Genomic DNA, 19,892 nt, shown 5'->3' on the forward strand with positions numbered 1-19,892 from the left:
GGAGAACTTCAGACTTAACTGAGTTGAGTTAACTCAAGAAACATCTTTTAAAGTGTAGAGTTGTGAAGCCATTATCATATCTGTGACTAAAAAAGAACAGAACGGTATATTTACTCAGTTCTGTGTTTTTTATGTAGTATCAGAGCCGGCCCTAGGCATACTCGAATTAAGTGGCTGCTTAGGGGCCCAACGCCACCAGGGGGCCCCCAAGAGCACCAAGATATCATGATAAAAAAAATATATATTTTAAAAATAACATTGAATAGTAAAACGAAATGGTATTACACAGGTAAAAGCAATTTTATAATTAATTGATTGTCATAGTTGGCACAACAAATACTAGGTTAATCAATTTCTGCAGTTAGCTGCTGCCACTGTTGGGCAAACACAGATATGCACCACTTGGGCAGTTGTTAAAGGCCCGGGCGCTTCAGCGTATTGCACTATATCTCCCTCCCTATGAAATGATGAAGCATCTGGTGCTGAGGTGGTGGTATGGGTGGTATGGCTGCTTAGGGCCCTATAAAGGCTTGGGCAGGCCCTGTGTAGTGGAATCTCACAGCTCTAGAGTGGCACAATGGTCTAACTGTCTGTTCATCTAGTGTGAGGAGATATGAGATGACAGTTTGAGAGTGACTCAAACTAAGTTACAGAATCTGAGTAAGCAGAACTTTTAACTAAACTTTAACTCTCAGTCAACTCTGTATGCTCTGTAATTCATTTTGCCTGCATTTAACTGTTTTTGGTATAAACTGGGCAGTGTTGTTCTAACTAATCAGAACTAAATAGTTAAAACGATGATAAATCTGCCACCATTCTGACCTAAGCTTAAAAACTATATAACACTGGAGAGGAGAGTGCAGCACCATATGAGTACAGTGGTTAAAAGAAGTGCACCTTGCTCAGTGTTCTTACATCAAAAACAGGATCCTGGAACACCTTTCATTTTCCATAGGTGTCCTGAAAAATCAGGTTATCAGATTAAATTTAAATCAGGTTAAATTAAATCAGATTAAACTTTAGAGACTCCACAGTGAACCTTGCCCATTGGTTTTACATCCAAACAGGAAACTTTAGAGTTCCCATAAATCCTGGAAAACCTAGACATTCAGGGACTGCACAGTGCACCATGCTTAATGTTCCTACATCCAACCAGGATCCTGGATTAACATCAGGGTTCCCACATGTCCAGGAAAACCTGGAAATTTAGAGACTGCCCAGTGCACCTTGCTCACTGCTCTTATATCCAATCAGAAGTTGTGAGTTCCCACGTGTTCTTGAAAATCTGGAACAGCTAGTAAATGGGAGACTGCACAGGGCACCTTGCTTAGTATTCTTACAGTGAGGAAAATAAGTATTTGAACACCCTGCGACTTTGCAAGTTCTCCCACTTAGAAATCATGGAGGGGTCTGAAATTTTCATCTTAGGTGCATGTCCACTGTGAGAGACATAATCTAAAAAATAAAATCCGGAAATCACAACGTATGATTTTTTAAATAATTTATTTGTGTGTTACTGCTGCAAATAAGTATTTGAACACCTGCCAACCAGTAAAAATTCTGGCCCTCAAAGACCTGTTAGTCTGCCTCTAAAAAGTCCACCTCCACTCCACTTATTATTCTAAATTAGAAGCACCTGTTTGAGGTCGTTAGCTGCATACAGACACCTGTCCACCCCACACAATCAGTAAGACTCCAACTACTAACATGGCTAAGACCAAAGAGCTGTCCAAAGACACCAGAGACAAAATTGTAGACCTCCACAAGGCTGAAAAGGGCTACAGGGCAATTGCCAAGCAGCTTGGTGAAAAAAGATCAACTGTTGGAGCAATCATTAGAAAATGGAAGAAGCTAAACATGACTGTCAATCTCCCTCGGACTGGGGCTCCATGCAAGATCTCACCTCGTGGCGTATCAATGATCCTAAGAAAGGTGAGGAATCAGCCCAGAACTACATGGGAGGAGCTGGTCAATGACCTGAAGAGAGCTGGCACCACTGTTTCCAAGGTTACTGTGGGTAATACACTAAGACGTCATAGTTTAAAGTCATGCGTGGCACGGAAGGTTCTCCTGCTTAAATCAGCACACGTCCAGGCCCGTCTTAAGTTTGCTCATGACCATTTGGATGATCCAGAGGAGTCATGGGAGAAAGTTCTGTGGTCAGATGAGACCAAAATAGAACTTTTTGGTCTTAATTCCACTCGCCGTGTTTGGAGGACGAAGAATGATGAGTACCATCCCAAAAACACCATCCCTACTGTGAAGCATGGGGGTGGAAGCATCATGCTTTGGGGGTGTTTTTCCGCACATGGGACAGGACAACTGCACTGTATTAAGGAGAGGATGACTGGGGCCATGTATTGCGAGATTTTGGGGAACAACCTCCTTCCTTCAGTTAGAGCACTGAAGATGGGTTGTGGCTGGGTCTTTCTACATGACAATGACCCAAAGCACACAGCCAGGATAACCATGGAGTGGCTCCGTAAGAAGCATATCAAGGTTCTGGAGTGCCTAGCCAGTCTCTAGACCTAAACCCTATAGAAAATCTTTGGAGGAAGCTCAAACTCCGTGTTTCTCAGCGACAGCCCAGAAACCTGACTGATCTGGAAAAGATCTGTGTGGAGGAATGGGCCAAAATCCCTGCTGCAGTGTGTGCAAACCTGGTGAAAAACTACAGGAAATGTTTGACCTCTGTAATTGCAAACAAAGGCTACTGTACCAAATATTAACAGTGATTTTCACAGGTGTTCAAATACTTATTTGCAGCAGTAACACACAGATAAATTATTATTTAGATTATGTTTCTCACAGTGGACATGCACCTAAGATGAAAATTTCAGACCCCTCCATGATTTCTAAGTGGGAGAACTTGCAAAGTCGCAGTGTGTTCAAATACTTATTTTCCTCACTGTATATCCAAAGAGGAACCTGGAACACCTTCTGGGTTCTCACGCATAGTGAAAAATCTGGTAATTTAAGAGACTGTTTATAAAGTCGTTGAAACTCCTGGAAAATGGAAAATGATGCTGGATAAGTTGAGCTGTTTAGTATATTTTAGCTACTGATACCCTATTTATTGAACTTTGTGGACAGATACATACACCACCACCGTGTCTCACGAGCTCTTACACATCACCAGCAGTTACATTGTTGTCACCTGGATTATTTATGTATAATAACACAGTTAATAGAATAACTTAATATAAAGTGGGACCAACATTTCAAGCCTATTATTATTGGCAGTCACCAGGCAGAGCTCATGTTGTTCATAACCATTATAGACCTTTTCAGTTTTTGCGTCACATATGTACTGTTTACTCTGTCGGGGGGGCATTTTAACAGGAACTATAGACCTTCCCACCGGCTTTTCCACTCCAGTGAAGCTGAAGGTTATGATAATGATCTTGTGACCAGGAGGCCACCAGATTGGCACTCCTTCATGTTTATCCATTCTGTCACGGCCTCCAGCTCTGAACTGAATGCCCTGCTATTATGGAAACCTATGCATAGAGTTGTGGAGACATTGTAGGCACACCTATCAACTTACAGTAATGCATCACTGCATGAGTGGAAATGAGTGGTTTCACACTTCAGTTTATTATTATTATTATTATTATTATTATTATTATTTACTTTTAATAAAATGCATGTTTTCCATCTTAAATTTTTCTTTCATTTCCTTTGCTGAATGTCAATAAACATTATAATTAATAATAAAATATAATAACAATAAATAATAAATAATTGTGTAATCATGGTCTTAAATGATTAATAATATAATATAAACAAAATTCACTATTAATATGATTTTAGTAGTAAAAGAGTGGTATTGCTGAACTCTCCCTCTATTGTCATTACATGTAACTGTTAGAAGAAATTACCATAGCTTGTTGATTTTGGATTAGTGCCATTGCTTAAGGGTTCTAGGCACTACAATTGGTTAAAGATTCTAGACACTCAAAATTTGTTAAGGATACTAGATCCTAGAATTCGTTAAGGTATTCCAGATAGCTGTAACTTGTTGATGATACTAGGATACTAGTATCCTAGTATATTCAACTTGGATACTAGATGCAACAAATCATTAAAAATACTACAATTGGTTACGGATTCTAGGTGCTACAATGGGTTACGAATACTAGACACTATAATTGGCAAATGATTGTAGGTGCTACAATTGGTTAAATATACTAGATGATACAATTGGTGAAGGATTCTAGTTGGCTACAATTGGTTAAAAAGTAGAGACACCTGTAAGGGGTTACGGATACTAGATGCAACAGTTGATTAAGGATTGTAGATGCTACAATAGGTCAGGAATTCTAGATACTACAATTGGTTAGGGATTAAATTGCCTAAAATTCCAAACACATATAAATAGTAAAGGATACTAGATGCAACAATTCATAAAGAATACTACAATAGGTTAAGGATTCTATGTGCTATAATGGGTTAAAGATACTAGATGATACAGTTGGTTAAGGATACTAGATGACAACAGTGTAGTTAAGGATGCTAGAATTGGTAAAGGATTCTAGATGGCTAGAATTGGTTAAATATTCCAGACAGCTATAAGTGGTTATGATATTAGATGCAACAATTGGTTGAGAATACTACAGTTAATAAAGGATACTAGACATTACAGTTGGTTAAGGATAGTTACAATTAGCTTCCACAATTGTACATGAGTCATAGATAAGTTAAGAATCCTAGATGGTTAGACTTGGTTTAGGATACTCAATAGTTAAATATGGTTGACGACTTTTAAAATGTCTGCAACTACTTAAGGATAATAGATGCTTACAGTTGGTTAAAATGTTCTATATGGCCTACAGTTGGTTAAGAATAGATGGTTACATGATGATAGATAATACGGGTGGTTAAGAGTTGCATTCCTCACTCTTGGAACAATTTGCATTGTTTTTCATTTAATTACTGACAATGTAGGAATGGGTGTTTAAGACATTCTATATCTATTCTAGATGGCTATAGTTCAAGAATTGTAGATATTTAAAATGTGTTGTGATTGTTATGTGACTTGTCTCCTCAGATACCTCATGAATGTGACATTTGAGGGACGCAATCTCTCTTTTAGTGAGGATGGCTACCAGATGCACCCCAAGCTGGTTATTATTTTGTTGGATAAGGAGCGACAGTGGGACAGGGTGAGTATATCTCTATTGCTTGTATTCTCTCTTTCTCACTCACAGTCTCTCTCACTCTGCCCCTCTAAACGCCTCTATACACAACGCTGCACCTCCATGACGTCATAATCAGCCCTGTCCCCTCTTTGCATCTTTCTGCTTTGTGATTTCCAGCTTTTCAGACGTACTCAAATTGAGGTCGCGTTAATCCAGCCCCGACCTTTTAGACGCTCTTTTTATCTCCTTCTTCTCAATTCTCCACTGTCGCACTCAAGTCTCTCTCACTCTCTCTCTCTCTCTCTCTCTCTCTCTCTCTCTCTCTCACACTCTCTCTTTCTTTAACCATTCTCCCTCTTCATCAACCCCCCCCCACCTTTCTTCCCAGGTGGGCAAGTGGGAGAACGGCTCGCTGACTATGAAGTACCACGTGTGGCCGCGCTTCGAGCTCTACTCAGACGCCGAGGAGAGAGAAGACGACCACCTATCCATAGTGACTCTTGAGGAGGCACCATTCGTCATTGTGGAAGATGTGGACCCCCTCAGCGGCACCTGCATGAGGAACACGGTGCCCTGCAGGAAGCAGCTCAAAACTCAGTGAGAGGCCCATTGACCTACTTCACTATTAAACACAGCCTTTTGATTTCTTATGGGGGGGAGGTGAAATTAAGTGGAAAGGACTTTCACTTTGCATCTCAAATCACACACAAATGACTCATGAGCATTGTTTTTGCTAGAGCCGACACATTCAGTAAGTGCTTTTTTAAGAGAGTTTCTAAAGCAGTTCGAGGCCTCTACTAAATCGTGAAAGTGGCTGGATAATTGGTGACTAAATTGCACGCTGTCAGTTACAGAAGCCAAGTTGGAATTATGTCAAATACGGTGACAAAACATAATTTCTTAATATTCTGTAAGTGTGGCCATATTCCGTCTTTTTTGAGATTAGCTAAATAAGTTCTGGTACTGTCACCATCATCTAAATGACTAAAAGGTAGTTGAGATTATTTATAGATTTGGTGTATTTCACATTTAATTAAATTTAAGTCTAGCCAAGCTCATTTGTATCCCACAACTATTATTTTTATCCAGTATTTACAATATACAAATTATTTAACAAAGAACTGTTGAAAAATCTAATAACAGATGCCAACTAAAGCAGCATGCAATATGAAATAAACAGACATTTTAGGATTTATTTATTTATTTACTTTACATGAGCAGTACAGAACATTGGTACACAAAGACAAAGCAAATGTAATGTATTGAGGTAGTCAAGCCAAGCTAACTTGTAGCTTTTGAAGCTGTTGTATTGTAGCTATTTTCATCCAGTGTTTACAAATAGAAACCTTTTAATAAAGGAGTAGTTGGTAAATTCAAAAATGAATACAAACTAAAAAAACACAGTTCAGGGATTTAGTTGAGCACAAGCAGTCCAGAATATTGCTACACATAATATTTATAAAGATCTTTGGGATTGTTCCAGAACAACATGTAATTTAGTCACCAATTATTCCACTTTTTAAGAGGCCTCAAACTGCATTAGAAACTCTAAAAATAAATAAATAAATAAATAAATTCCCAGGTAGTGAGCATATATCGCTCCACTGGCTGGATGAGGTTGGCACCCAAATGGCTGTTTGCCACTGCTGGTCCACGCTTGGACCACACAGAAAATTGTCATGCATTCAAATTCAAATTAGTTTTTAATCATTTCAAAAGATTAAAGATTTAACAAAAAAGACAATATAAGACAAGGATAATATATGCATATCTAATAAAAACAACCGAGGGAAAAATATTTTGGTGAGCATATTTTGATATACTGAAATGAGCAGAAACACTTCTGACTTCTCAAATATAGCCAAAATGCACTCCTCACACCTCTCTGAGAACGGCCTGGGCGTATTAATATTCTAAATTGCAGTTGTGATTTTACAGGTATTTAGGGTTTACTATGGTTTCAATATCTGTAACCGAGTTTCCAGCCCATATATAGATACAAGCTCAAGCCACGGCTGGGGAGTGGCTGCCCTGTGTGCCCAGTCATCCCCCCCGTCTGGCGCCCGCCGCCTCCTGCTTCTCTGCTTTGGCGGCCGGCTACATGCTGTGCTGGTAGGGCAGGTGTGGGCAGATCTTCCCTGCTACGGTGCTGCATCAGGACGATGGGGCAAGCAGGGCAGCTGCTTCCCATTCCACATTGAGGGAAGAGCAATACTGGTGAAATACAGAAGATGTTTATTAGACTTTGGGAAGATATTCATAAGGTATACTTTGTACATTTGCATTGTGGCCCTGAGGAGCCAGATTAACTTTGTTAGAAAGAAAACTCAGATTTCGGGTCCCAGGGTCTTGAAGGACACTTTACATTTGACCAGCTGTTTGTTACTATGCAGCTTTCATTTAGCAGTGTGATACAACCGGTTCTTTACCATGCTAAATCTCTTTTTCTGTGAAATACACACTTGGTCAGTGTCCTACATCTGACATTTTCTATGAAATGCTCATGAGGACCTGTGCTACACAAGGGAAAAACTGCTTTGGGGATGAATAACAGTGGTAGAAGTGCAAGTTGAAGTTCACTGACAGGAATAAAAAGACTCTTAAACAGGATAATTTCACCCTGTTTCATACAGGAGATACTTATTGTGAAAAGCTACTACTCAGGCCATCAGAGCTAACCAAATCTGCTCCAGTTTAATGAGCACAAAAGGTAATGGGGTTAAAATGTTTGACTTTTGACATTTTATATTCTGACGAAAATTCGGACTTCATAAGTTATTGGCACGAATAGCTATTTTTTCAGTCAAGTAGATATTACCAGATCACTGTGGGCATTTCTTTTTCAAAATGTTTGACAATTAGTAGCTAAAACTGCCCAATTAGCACTGATTTGGAGTCATTAAATTAGTTCATTTTCAACCTTTAGCAAAAAAGAAAATAGACCTAGCTCATGATTTGCTTAGATACGTTTAATCTTCTCCACCCATTATTTTCCAGTCTCTAAATTGAATTTTCACATTTCACCCAGAAAATGTAGATATGACATGATTGTGCCCTAGAAAATGTGTCATTTTGCATCATCCAGTAAGACCTGCTGAAAAATAGCTTCAATTTACAAGATGTTTCTGCTGTGTCGCTTGTAGCTTAGATTTCCCTGAGGGCTAGCTTTGATACTGAAAGACTGTTTTCTACAAATGAACTGTAAAGAGCATAGTAAGCCCCCTCCCCAACACTGTTTACTTGTTAGTGTGGCAATATTATGCCAGTACAACAAATACAACATCATATTTAACCACTAAAACCCAGGTTTTAGTGACCTATATGGACAGGTCAGTTAATCAGTTAAATTAAGGTTAGTAAATATTACAGCAGGCACAGATGCTGATGATGCTGCTGTTTGCTAGCGCTACATCAGCCCATTTCAGTGTGAACAGGATTATTTTTACATGGGGAGGTGAGGTAATGTAATTATTACCTGAGTCTCTCTGTGATTTTTCCCCCGTCCGAATGCACCATATCAGTCATTTTTATGTACTGCAGATTCTCATGTCAGTAGAGATTCCGGTACCTTTTGCCTCCTGTCAAATGAACCTTAAAAATAACCTGAGGTTTTATTAATCCTGTGCAAATTGAGGTGTGTAAAGGTGTGTTTTTTTTCTCAAGTATTGAGGTGCTTGATTTTTTACTAGTAAATAATAGTTATTTACTAGTTACCTTGGGTCTTCAAGTCTGTAGCAAACCTTGGGTGTTGTGTGACGTAAACACTCAAATCCAAGATAAGCCAAAGGTCACTTCTGTATAGCGAAGCCTATAGCCTGAAGCCTACATATGTGTTACAAACATGTAGCTGCTAATTTTCAAACAAAAATGTCATTATTACACTCTAAAAACATAAAGGTGCTTCAAAAGTTTCTTTAAGCAAGTCAATAGAAGAACCACTTTTGGTTCCATAAAGAACCATTTTTGTAACAAAGATGTGACCATTAAATTGATAAGGAACCTTTACATAATGAGAGTTTTTTAAGGTCTTTTAAAGGTTCTTCCCAGTCACACATCTCTATGATAAACATGGTTCTTTATGGAACCAAACATGGTTCTTCTGTGGCATCTCTCAAAGAAACATTTGTAGCACTCTAATTGGATTAAAAGGCTGGGCATTATACCCTAATACATAACTATCAGTGGTTACAGGACGGCAGTAAGTAAATCGAGTAGCCACTCCCACCTGCTGCGATTTCTCATCCTGTGCAAATCGGTCATACAGCGGTCATGAATTTTACACACGTCCTGTAGTAAAATGACATTACTCCACCTACTCATGTAAAAACGAATCCTGTTGGAATACAGCCTCGGACTGATCAGCTTTTTTCATAATTCTCCATTCCACTGGGGTGCTTAGGCTTTTGTCCCATAAGACAGTGATGTCCATTATTACTGCTGAACGTAGGCAATATTGACCTGTCATTTCTTAAAAAATAAGATCTGCCATAAGCATGAAGTGTATCAAATGTATTACCCATTATTGACTGCCCTGCTCGAGTTATTTTATGATCACCAGTTTGTGAGATATCGTGATCAATCTTCTAGCAACAATGAGGTGATTTCACACTCCAACAGAACTTTTATAATTGATAGGTAAAACGTAATTTATTAAATAGAAGCCACAGCACTCTTAGTAATGAACCACAGACTTAAAAGACGGCTGATCCTACTTCGTAACATACCATCCCTACCATTGTGCCATTGAGTGAAACACTTAACCCCAGGTTGCCCCAAGATAATTGGTTAATGCAAGTCACTTTGAGGGTAAGCATTAGCTGAGTATCCAGGCTATCCAGATCATTTTGTGAACCGCTGTTATTTTAAGGTTATTTCATTGAATCATTTGTCTCATTTCTCATGGTTAACAGCCCTAAAGAACCTTCATATCAAGGATGATTACCCCTTACCTTCTGCCCGTCGGCTTACGTCTTCCTCTTTTCCTCCCACAGAAACCAAACAGGAGATTCAGGGATCTACATCAAGCGCTGCTGCAAGGGTTTCTGCATAGACATCCTCAAAAAGATTGCCAAGACCGTCAAGTTCACCTACGACCTCTATCTGGTGACCAACGGCAAGCACGGCAAGAAGATCAATGGCACGTGGAACGGCATGGTCGGAGAGGTGAGGTCGGCGTCAGCACCTTTATTCAGTCTGAAAAACAAGAGATGTTTTTGGTGTAATCTGAATGTATTAGCATTGCAAGGCTGGCCCATCTGGACAGGACTTTTAGCATCTGCTGCTAATGTCTTGGTGCCAGATACCACAGGACACCTTCAGAGGTTTGGTGAAGTCCATGCCTTGCAGGGTCAGAGCTTGGTTTGGTTGCATACGGCAAATCTCTGTAGGGAACTCCGCTATTGCTTCTGGACAGTTTATCCGTGACATTCCTGGAAGCTTCAGGAAGCAGCACCTGCAGCCAAATTGTCTTGGCACATGCACATGCAGTATGGCCATACACTGTCAGCTATACTGGGCCAGTGTGTCTTTTTCTATACATTAAACTGGAATGTTGTTGTGTGTGTGATTGGACAGGGAGTGTAAAGAAATGCATTTGGTTTTATATTTCATTTAAAAACGTCATTTCTTATTTATTCTACGCCTTCCTCTGCACTCCATTTTGCTTTTCTTTTACCCCTGGAGATCGTTTCTCTGATCCACTTTTCTCTGATGCGCTCAACATAGATATTGAAAGACCTGATGTAGTCATTGATTCAAATATCTGCAGTCTGTTCCCTGAATAAGCATATTTTGGCTGACATCTATTGAACTCTTCAGTACTACCACAGTGAGATCATTAAGAATTCATGGTTGTGTAGAAACTGACATTCTTTCAGGTGATATTGGAGTTGCTTACATGTGCAAGTTCAGCATCTGCACTACACTGAGCTGCCTATCAGCCCGAGGTGTAGCCTTTGTGATGTGCAGTATTCACCATGTACCCAATAATAACTCCACAGGATATGGTGTATCCATCTTAACCTTACAATATTTGACTATTACTACTATTGTCTGGAAAGGTCTTTTACTTGACCTGGTAACAAAAAGCAAGCTAGCAGGTTTTATTCACCTCAAATGAAACAGTTGAATGAATCAGTGTTTTATTGAAAGTATTCTACTATTCAGATTGCTAGTTAACACATGTAAATACTTTATTTTGGGTGTTTTGCAGTCTATTTTAGTCCATGTAGTTCATTATATTTGCGTTTGTACAGTGATTGTACAGCAATTTTTGTTGTAATTTTGCCTCTCTTCTTATTGAATTGGAAATTAAGCAATCAGTATGTGATTGAAGTGTAGAATTTCAGCTGTAACTCAGGCTTTAAGGTTTTAACAAAAATACTGCAATAACCTTTTAGAAACAACTTACATTTGAATGTTTAATTCAAAATTCACTCCTGTGATCACTCCTGTTGGTAGCTTCCCTCATTTTTTGCTAAAACAGCACAGAAAGGTTTCACTTTGTCGGCCTTGCCTCTGATATTTGAACTATCCTGTCACATAACATCAGTACACCATTTCTGACATCACATTCAGAAGCTGGTAAGATAAGATAAGATAAGATAATCCTTTATTAGTCCCACACCTAAGTGGGGAAATTCTCAGTGTCACAGCAGAAAGGGATAGCAAGACACTCTTGGTAGTGTGGTGAACACCGGCACACTTATGAGACTGGAGTCATTCTCTAGCACTAGCATTTTAATGGAATTTTCCATTGCAGAAGCTACAAGCGGCAGAATGTAACTACGGGTCTTTTTTAAGGTGGGATTTTTAGCTTCATACTGCAAAATAAGCGTTTTGTGTATTTTATGTCTTTAAAATTACATTTTGAAACATTTCCCATTCAACATGCTCATTTTGGGTTCACAGGGGTGGCCTAGGTGGGTCATCATTAGACTGAAAAAAACAAACAAAACTAACCTATCAGAGATCGAGCAGAAACTAGTAGTGGCCATATAAACAATGTGGGGCATTCTTAAAAAGAACTCATGAAGAAACACCCAGAAACAAGCACCAACTGAAGGTCTGGTAAAACTAAACCTTAATGGAGGAAACACATTCCCCCACAACATTTGGGGATGTCAGTGGGTTGTTGTAACTCCTAAATGATTGCTGTAGAATTTTAGATAAAGGCCTAAAGGCCTGCATTTCAATCACATCTTGACTGCTTCAGTTTAGACCCATGGTGGTGGTGTGCAGAGACAAAATTACACAAATTGTACCTAACCAAGCCCTGTGGGTCATAATGAAATGTATAGTAGCATTAAAACCAGTCAAAACACCTAAGATTAACATTCAAAATGATATCTAATGTGAAATTATACCACTTATTTAATAGACACTAAAGAGTGTCAGGTAGGCTGATCATGTAGCCAGCTATGTGTTTAAGTTATGTTGCTACGTGCTAGCTAGGCCAGTTGCAGTAGATCCACTATGCCTTGACATGAGGTGATCATTGTGTTTGCAGTGTTCCAGCTGAGGAGAATTTGCAGTCTCACTGCGCTCAGAAAGATGCTGTCGATTACATATGCGAGGGCTAATAGTGGTGACTTTATCTTAATTAAATTCTTAGTGGTGGAACAAGTGCATAAATCTTTCAGTCAAGTAAGCTGACCTTTTTATCTCCATGCAGAGTGAATTTAAGCAATCTTAGCAGGGTGAGTGTGTCGTTACAGCCTCTGTTCTTCTGCAAAAGCTCTGCACTCGATGCTGCTAAATGTTGCTGTGAGGATTTGATAGCGTTCAGCCACAAGGGCTTCATTGAGGTCAGGTACTGATGTTGGATGATCAGTTCTGGATCACAAACTCCACTCTAATGCTTCTGTCACATTCTGTGGGAAATAAATAAATATGTGGTAAATAAACATGATTTCTTCTGGATGAGTAACTTTTCAGCCATCTTGACCATCAAGGAGCAGCAGATGCTGGTGTTGAGCTGGGTGTTTCCGCAGGGATGTTCGGTAGCTAGGTTGTGATGCAGTTATCTGTTCTTCATCTAATACTCACTGAAACACAACAGAGCTTTCTGTTCTTAGCTTGCTTTGACAAGCCCTGCCAGTTGACCTGCATACAGGCTACACTGCTCAACATGCCCAGACTGGAAGTGGCTATCGTCTCTTTAATACTTTTGTGGTCATCCTAGAAGAAGGATGACAAAGAACCTCAGAGTGATACGGTTGCCGTAGCCCACCTTACTTCAGTGTAGCTTACTGATGTCTAACTGAATAGCAGCATTACCTTGCATATAGCAATATTAGTATTGTGGCTCTTAAAGAATCATATATTCTTGTAATTCAGAGGATTTAGTGTTGTACAGGAGGTACATGTACATTCAGTAGAACGTATATAGTTTTGGACATCATTATTCACAACAGAACGTGACAGATGTGATTTTTTTTGAAAACCACATTAATTGTTGCTAATGAAAATCCAGCTTAGACCTGTTTTGCCAATTACCCAATTGTGCTCTCTCTGGTTCTGGATGCTGATGGTATCTACCCACCTAGAGGGAGCAGGGCCAATTGTGCTCTCTCTGGTTCTGGATGCTGATGGTATCTACCCACCTAGAGGGAGCAGGGACAATTGTGCTCTCTCTGGTTCTGGATGCTGATGGCAAGCAGCATCACCTGAGATTTGAACCAGCAATCCATGGAATCCAAGGAGCCGTAACATTATAATCTTTCTATTGGACATATAGTGTAAGTGCAGCAGTAAATGCAAGCTTTCATTCGACTTGTTAATTGATTTGCAGTTAGACCTGCTTTTATAAAAAGGCTGATGAAACATGAAGTCCGTGTTTTTCAGCCTGGTAACATGTCACAGTATTTCTGAAAGTGTGAGGAGAGGAGTGTTGATGAAAGAGAGAGAGAGAAATAGAGAATGAGTCATTGACATAAAGGGAGACATGGGGAGAGAGTGCGTGAGAGAGTGGGAAACAGAAAGAGAGAGAGAGAGGGACAGAGGCAGCCTGAGGGGATGTCCAGCTGGTGTTTTAATTCAGATTTCATAGATTAGAAATAATAACCATTGCAGAAGCATATGCTAATCCACAGTTTAAACCAATGTGGCACGTTTATCTCATTTCTTTTCATTTAGAGTCGGGTTCATTAGCGTCACATCCGTCACAGGATGTTTTCAGCTGACTCGCTCGCTGCTTAATATCTGTGCATGATGGCTCAAGACATTCGTATTGCGTTGCTGTTACTGCCCAAAAAATAACACACACAAACATATACTGACATCCAAATATGACCAAATGCTAATATCATTTACTTTGTTAACTCCTTGAACCCTAGATGTATTTTTTGTTATTAATATAGATATTTTTATAATGTAATTATTATTACTATTATGAAAGTAATATGCATGTTATGTACTTTTGCATAAATGTTAGTTCTGGCCACATGTTTGGTTAAATATACCTTATCAAGTTGCACCATGACCGGATGCGTATCTATTTTTGGTAGCTTCTGGCAGAATTCTGCATCAGCAACTTAAAGTAGCCTAAAGCATTCAATAGAAGGGGTGTCCACAAACATTTGAACATACAGTGTTGTTTATCTTTCTGGAATCACAAGCGGTTCTTTAGCACATTTATTTTAGAGAGTGTACTGGATTACAACTTTGGACTAAGAATCAGTGCTGAATGCAGACTGTTTCACAAGGTATGAGCAGCATTTTCTTACCTCAGCATTAAAGGCTATTAAAGAGATTATAAGAATTCTGGTTTGAGCACTCTCCCTGACAGATTTGGTCAAGTTCAGTTAAATATGTAAATTTCCTGGCACAAACCTTTTAACTTTTAAACACAATCCACATATTTGAGGTCAGGACTATTGGAAGGCCATTTCAAAATCTCAATGTTAGCCTGATTTATCCATTCCATAACCACCTTTAATTTGTGTTTGGGGTCACTGTCCTGCTGAATCACCCAACTGTGTCCAAGTTTTATTCATCTGGCTGATTGTTTGAGGTTATTCTGAGATTCTGAGACTTCTGCGGTAGTCCTCCTTCTTCATCATTCCATTCACTTTGTACACTATATCAGTTTCTCTGGCTTGAAAAACAAGCCCATGACATGATGCTACCACCACCATGCTTAACTGTTGGTACAGTGATCTTGAAGTTGAATATACCTCACGTGGGGGAAAATGATAATGGCCAATGAGCCCAGTTTCCTTTTCTGAGCCTGTAGCATTAGTCATTAAAAATAACAATAAATTTAAAGAAATACACTATCAGGACAAAAGTATTTGGACACTTGAGTTGATCCTGCTTATGTCGGAGAACCTGTCTCTACTGTCCAGGGAAAACGTTCTACTAGATTTTGGACCAATGCTGTGAGGATTTGATTGCATTCAGCGACAAAAGCATTACCCCTTTATATATTACACCCCTCTAGCACATTCCCGGCATCAGTCATAATGCCAAAAGGTTGATATTTATTTGCTATAGGGAGTCTTATTCTGTGGTGGGACATCTCTACAGATTTAGGAGAGAGAAGTGGTGCTGCATTGTTCTGCTGTTGTAGAACAACATTGAGAAGTCACATTATTAAAGGTAGGGAGGCACCAATATCACCTTTTCTCTTCTGATGCCCATATCTGAATGCAGGAGGCCAAACCTTCCTTCTTCAATTGAAAATCTATATACCTCACTGTGTGGAACTGTTTGGGATTGTTATTCTGTGGGTAAGATATCCTGAGGCTGTAAATAAAATCCCTTCTTTACTATAATAGAGAAAAAAACACGTATGAGAAGGTACTCTACACTTTAGGAAATAAGGGGTGCTTCAAATGGTTCTTTGAGTGATGCTGTAAATAGACCACTTATGGTTCCATAAAGAACCATGTTGGTACTTGAGATGTGTGAGATTGTCTGTATTTGACACTTCTTTCCACTAGTATATTTACATAATATACTATATGAGCAAGTGTATTGGGACACCTGCTCATTTATTGTTTCTGCTGTAAGGATTAAATTGCATTCAGTGACAAAACCATTAGTGAGGTTCAAATTTTGGATGATCATCACCACCACATCCCCAACTCCCCAACTTATCCTTCCAGAGAACACAGTTCCACTGCTCCACAGCTCTATGCTGGGGGCTTTATACCCCTCTAGCCCACTCCTGGCATTAGGCATGGTGCCAATAGGTTCATGTGTATCTGTCCCAAAAAGTCTTATTCTATTGGCAGTACTTCTCTACAGGGACTAGACAAGCTGTGTCACATCTGTGTCAGCAATGGGTTTAACCTAGAGTAGGCAAATTCATTCATTAGAAGGTGTGTCCACAAACATTTGGACATATAGTGTATACAATATAGTGTAGTTCATCTTGCTGGAATCAAAAGTGGTACTGGATAATACACTGTTCTAACTTTAGAATGACTGGGACTAAGAAGCCGTGCTGGATGTGGAATGTCTGGCTCATATCCGATGTGTTTTACAGGGTCTGAGCTGCATTTTCTTACCTCAGCATTAAATGGTTAAAGGATTAGAAGCATAAAGAGAAAATAAGTGTATTGGTGAAGATGAGATAAGAGAAAGTGGGGTAGGGGAGTGTCTCTGAAGCATACGCTCACCTTATTAACTCAGTCTGTTTTGCCCCATTTTCCTGCCTAGCCTCAGGCCTCTGATATTTAAGGCTAAATATACCTGAGCAGAAGAGGGGACTTGGGAAGGGAGGATAGTGGGAAGGGGGCAAGGAAGAAGGGGAAATGACTATTTCCAGATTTAGTGACCCATAGTAGTAACCCAGTTTGTCTTTGTATGTTCACTTATTTTGAGCCCCCTTGTTTATCTTCTGTGTTGAAAGTAACTGAGGAAAATGTGAATGAATTTGCCTCTGACTGAATGAATGGATATCCTTGTAGCACTATTAAACCACTGTGCACGTCCTCTTCCTCTGATCCTGACCTCCCCGCCTGAACGCACTCATCCATAGATAAAATAGATCACTACTTTATCACTGCTAACGTTAAATGAGTCATTCCACATCCACACTCTTCATCCAGCAGTTTGTAGACGCATGCTTGTCCTACAGTTTCCCCTCAAGGGTATTAATAAGGACTTTGTCCCCTCTTTGCAGCAGTAACGTCCTCTGTTCTTCTAGGAGGATTTAACACTAGATGTTGGAACATTGCTGCAAGGATTTGATCGCATTCAGCCATAAGAGCATTCGGTCTTAAACAAGAGGTCAGCTGCTGATGTTAGATGATTAGCTCTGGATCACAAACACCACTCCAACTCATCCCAGAGGTATTAGATAAAGTGGAACTGGATTTTGTTGGAGTAATAGAGCTCCATTCAGTACCTTTGGGATGAATTGGAGCTGGATGAGTTGTGATCCCAAACGTATTGGATGAAGCTCCAAAGGTATTTAATGAAGCTCCATCACTACAGGGAATGCAGTTATTATACCTCTGGGGTGAGTTGTAGTGATGTTTGTGATTCAGCCTAGTTCCACTGCTCCACAGACCCATGCTAGTGGACTGTATACCTTGGGCTTGTTTATCTTAGGCTCAAGCGTGGCTTCTCTAGACCATCCCACTCTACTGTTAGGTATTGGACATTATACAAGTTGTGTGAAGGGGTATAGAGGGAATGTCCACATGCAGATTTATGAATTGTATTCAGATGGCTAAAGCAGTTGTATTTACCGGTGGGAAACTCATGCTTGTAGAAAATACATGCGTTTATGGAATATGACATACACCTTTTCCATCAGTGAAAAATGTTAAAGTTGGCAGTGATTTTGAAATAAAATGTACTGGACGAGCTTCTGTATGATTCGTGAGCTTTTTAGCATAATATAAAAACAGCAGGATGCATATTTTCCACATTTCCATGTCTACTTTCTCTGTGTGCTGAGCGCATCTTTCAACAAACAAATATCATATTTCATATATCGGATTCACAAAAGCTTACCTAAGAAAACACTTACAAGAAAAAACTAAGATGTTCATATGAAAGTTTTTCAGTGTAGATCTCCAGAAAAAAAAAAAAAAAACTTTACAAGTCTTAATAATAACTTTCTTAGGATTTACTTAAGTCCCAGTTTGCGGTTTTCTTATGTTGCTTTTTATGCTGCATTTTATAGCTTACAATAAATGTTGCAAGACACGTACCATGATTTCCCATTATTTAGTTAAATATGCGCTAAACAAAGTAAAGTAAAATCAAAGTAAGCTTTTAAGAAAGTCAGTAAACAAGAGCTAGAAGCGGTAGAGAAAACATCCAATAGGAAACCAATCCTCCTTGAAAAATAGAGAACTGAGAATTACTTAATTTAAACTGATTGTTTTAGAGACGTACCTTCTGAACCTGAAGTGTAAGGTGATCGTGAGGTTAAGAATATGTTTAAGAACATTTTTTTAAGAATACCAGGTGTTTTTAGAATAGATAAAAGATATATTTTATATTATTTTATACATATTTTGTATAAAAGTATAAAAAATGTTTTTGGTATAAAAATATAAAAAGGAGAAAATCCGTAAGATGATTTTGGAAGAATAACTATTTATCAAATAAAAAAAAACCTTTGTATGTCAGTATAAAAAAACACATTTAAGAAGAATTTCTTTATGAAGTGTGGTGTACACAACCTTCCAATGAGCTCCTGAATACAGTTTTAGACTGACTTGAGATGACTTATGCTTATGTTTTAACTTAATGTGTTCTCCTTGGTGAGTAACTATGACTATTTTAGCTACCTAACAACGAACGAACTAATGTTCGCTAAATCAGTGTGTGCTAAATCACTACTTAGTATTCTTATTCACTTAGCTAGCTAACACCAATCACTGTCTGCTGCTAAATTGCTGCTTAGTATTTTGATTAAGTTAAAATGTGGATTTAAAATGTCTCTGAATTTCAGTCTGTGAGTGCAAAAATTGTTCAGTCTGCTCCTCTCTTTCTCGTTTTTTTTTTTTCATCCACTGTTTCAGTCATTGGTTTGGCCGTGTAGGTCATAACTGTCTCAGCCTTTTGTAACCTTTGTATCTCTCTCCCTCTCTCTCCTTCTGTCTCCCACACTGCAGGTGGTGTTTAAGAATGCCCACATGGCAGTGGGCTCTCTGACCATCAATGAGGAGAGGTCAGAGGTCATTGACTTCTCCGTGCCCTTCATAGAGACGGGTATTAGTGTCATGGTCTCCCGTAGCAACGGCACAGTGTCCCCTTCTGCATTTCTAGGTATGGAATAAAGTGTGTGCACACGTACACTATGAACACAGTCAGTCTTACCTGGCGGATGCATTTTGAAAATAAACCAAATATAAAAAAATATTCAACAGTCTACTGACTGGAGCAGTACAGTCCACTATCATTCAAATCCTTGCCATCACTGCTTTAACCTACTGGAGTCTACAAAGGTGCTGGCATGTGAAATTCGATATTTCTTGATGTTTCTATTAATATCTTTGTGATAATACAGCGCAGAACCATAGTTTACACATTCCCTGAATCTGTAGAGACTGCCCTTCCAATTGTGTCTCATTGCCAGATTATATGTGACTCATGTCCACAGTTATGAGGCTGTTAAGGCGGTTTGAGATACTCGTCTCTGCCTCTCGTCGTGTCTGACTAGTGGATTCGTGTGTCCATCATCTGCCTCAGATCTGTAATTGCAGGATTAGTGTGTCCGTCTACGTTTTGTGTGAAACTGACCAATGGACACTCTACATTGGATGTGTGGCCTCTCTTTAACCC

The 19,892-nt window shown here is 39.2% G+C and overlaps 1 protein-coding gene across 3 annotated transcripts in view; it reads left to right on the top strand.

Annotated features, from left to right (window-relative positions):
- The window catches only part of grin2bb (glutamate receptor, ionotropic, N-methyl D-aspartate 2B, genome duplicate b), a 152,862-nt gene that overhangs the window by 103,776 nt on the left and 29,194 nt on the right, over positions 1 to 19,892 (top strand). For all 3 annotated transcript variants that reach the window (XM_072657869.1, XM_072657868.1, XM_072657870.1), the window contains 4 exons: positions 5,051 to 5,165; positions 5,530 to 5,738; positions 10,133 to 10,304; positions 19,223 to 19,376. In XM_072657869.1, coding sequence (XP_072513970.1) covers positions 5,051 to 5,165; positions 5,530 to 5,738; positions 10,133 to 10,304; positions 19,223 to 19,376 — 650 coding nt within the window. The remainder of the gene's footprint in view (positions 1 to 5,050; positions 5,166 to 5,529; positions 5,739 to 10,132; positions 10,305 to 19,222; positions 19,377 to 19,892) is intronic.

Source organism: Salminus brasiliensis, chromosome 15 (genome assembly GCF_030463535.1).
Source record: "Salminus brasiliensis chromosome 15, fSalBra1.hap2, whole genome shotgun sequence".
Classification (NCBI taxonomy): Eukaryota; Metazoa; Chordata; class Actinopteri; order Characiformes; family Bryconidae; genus Salminus; species Salminus brasiliensis.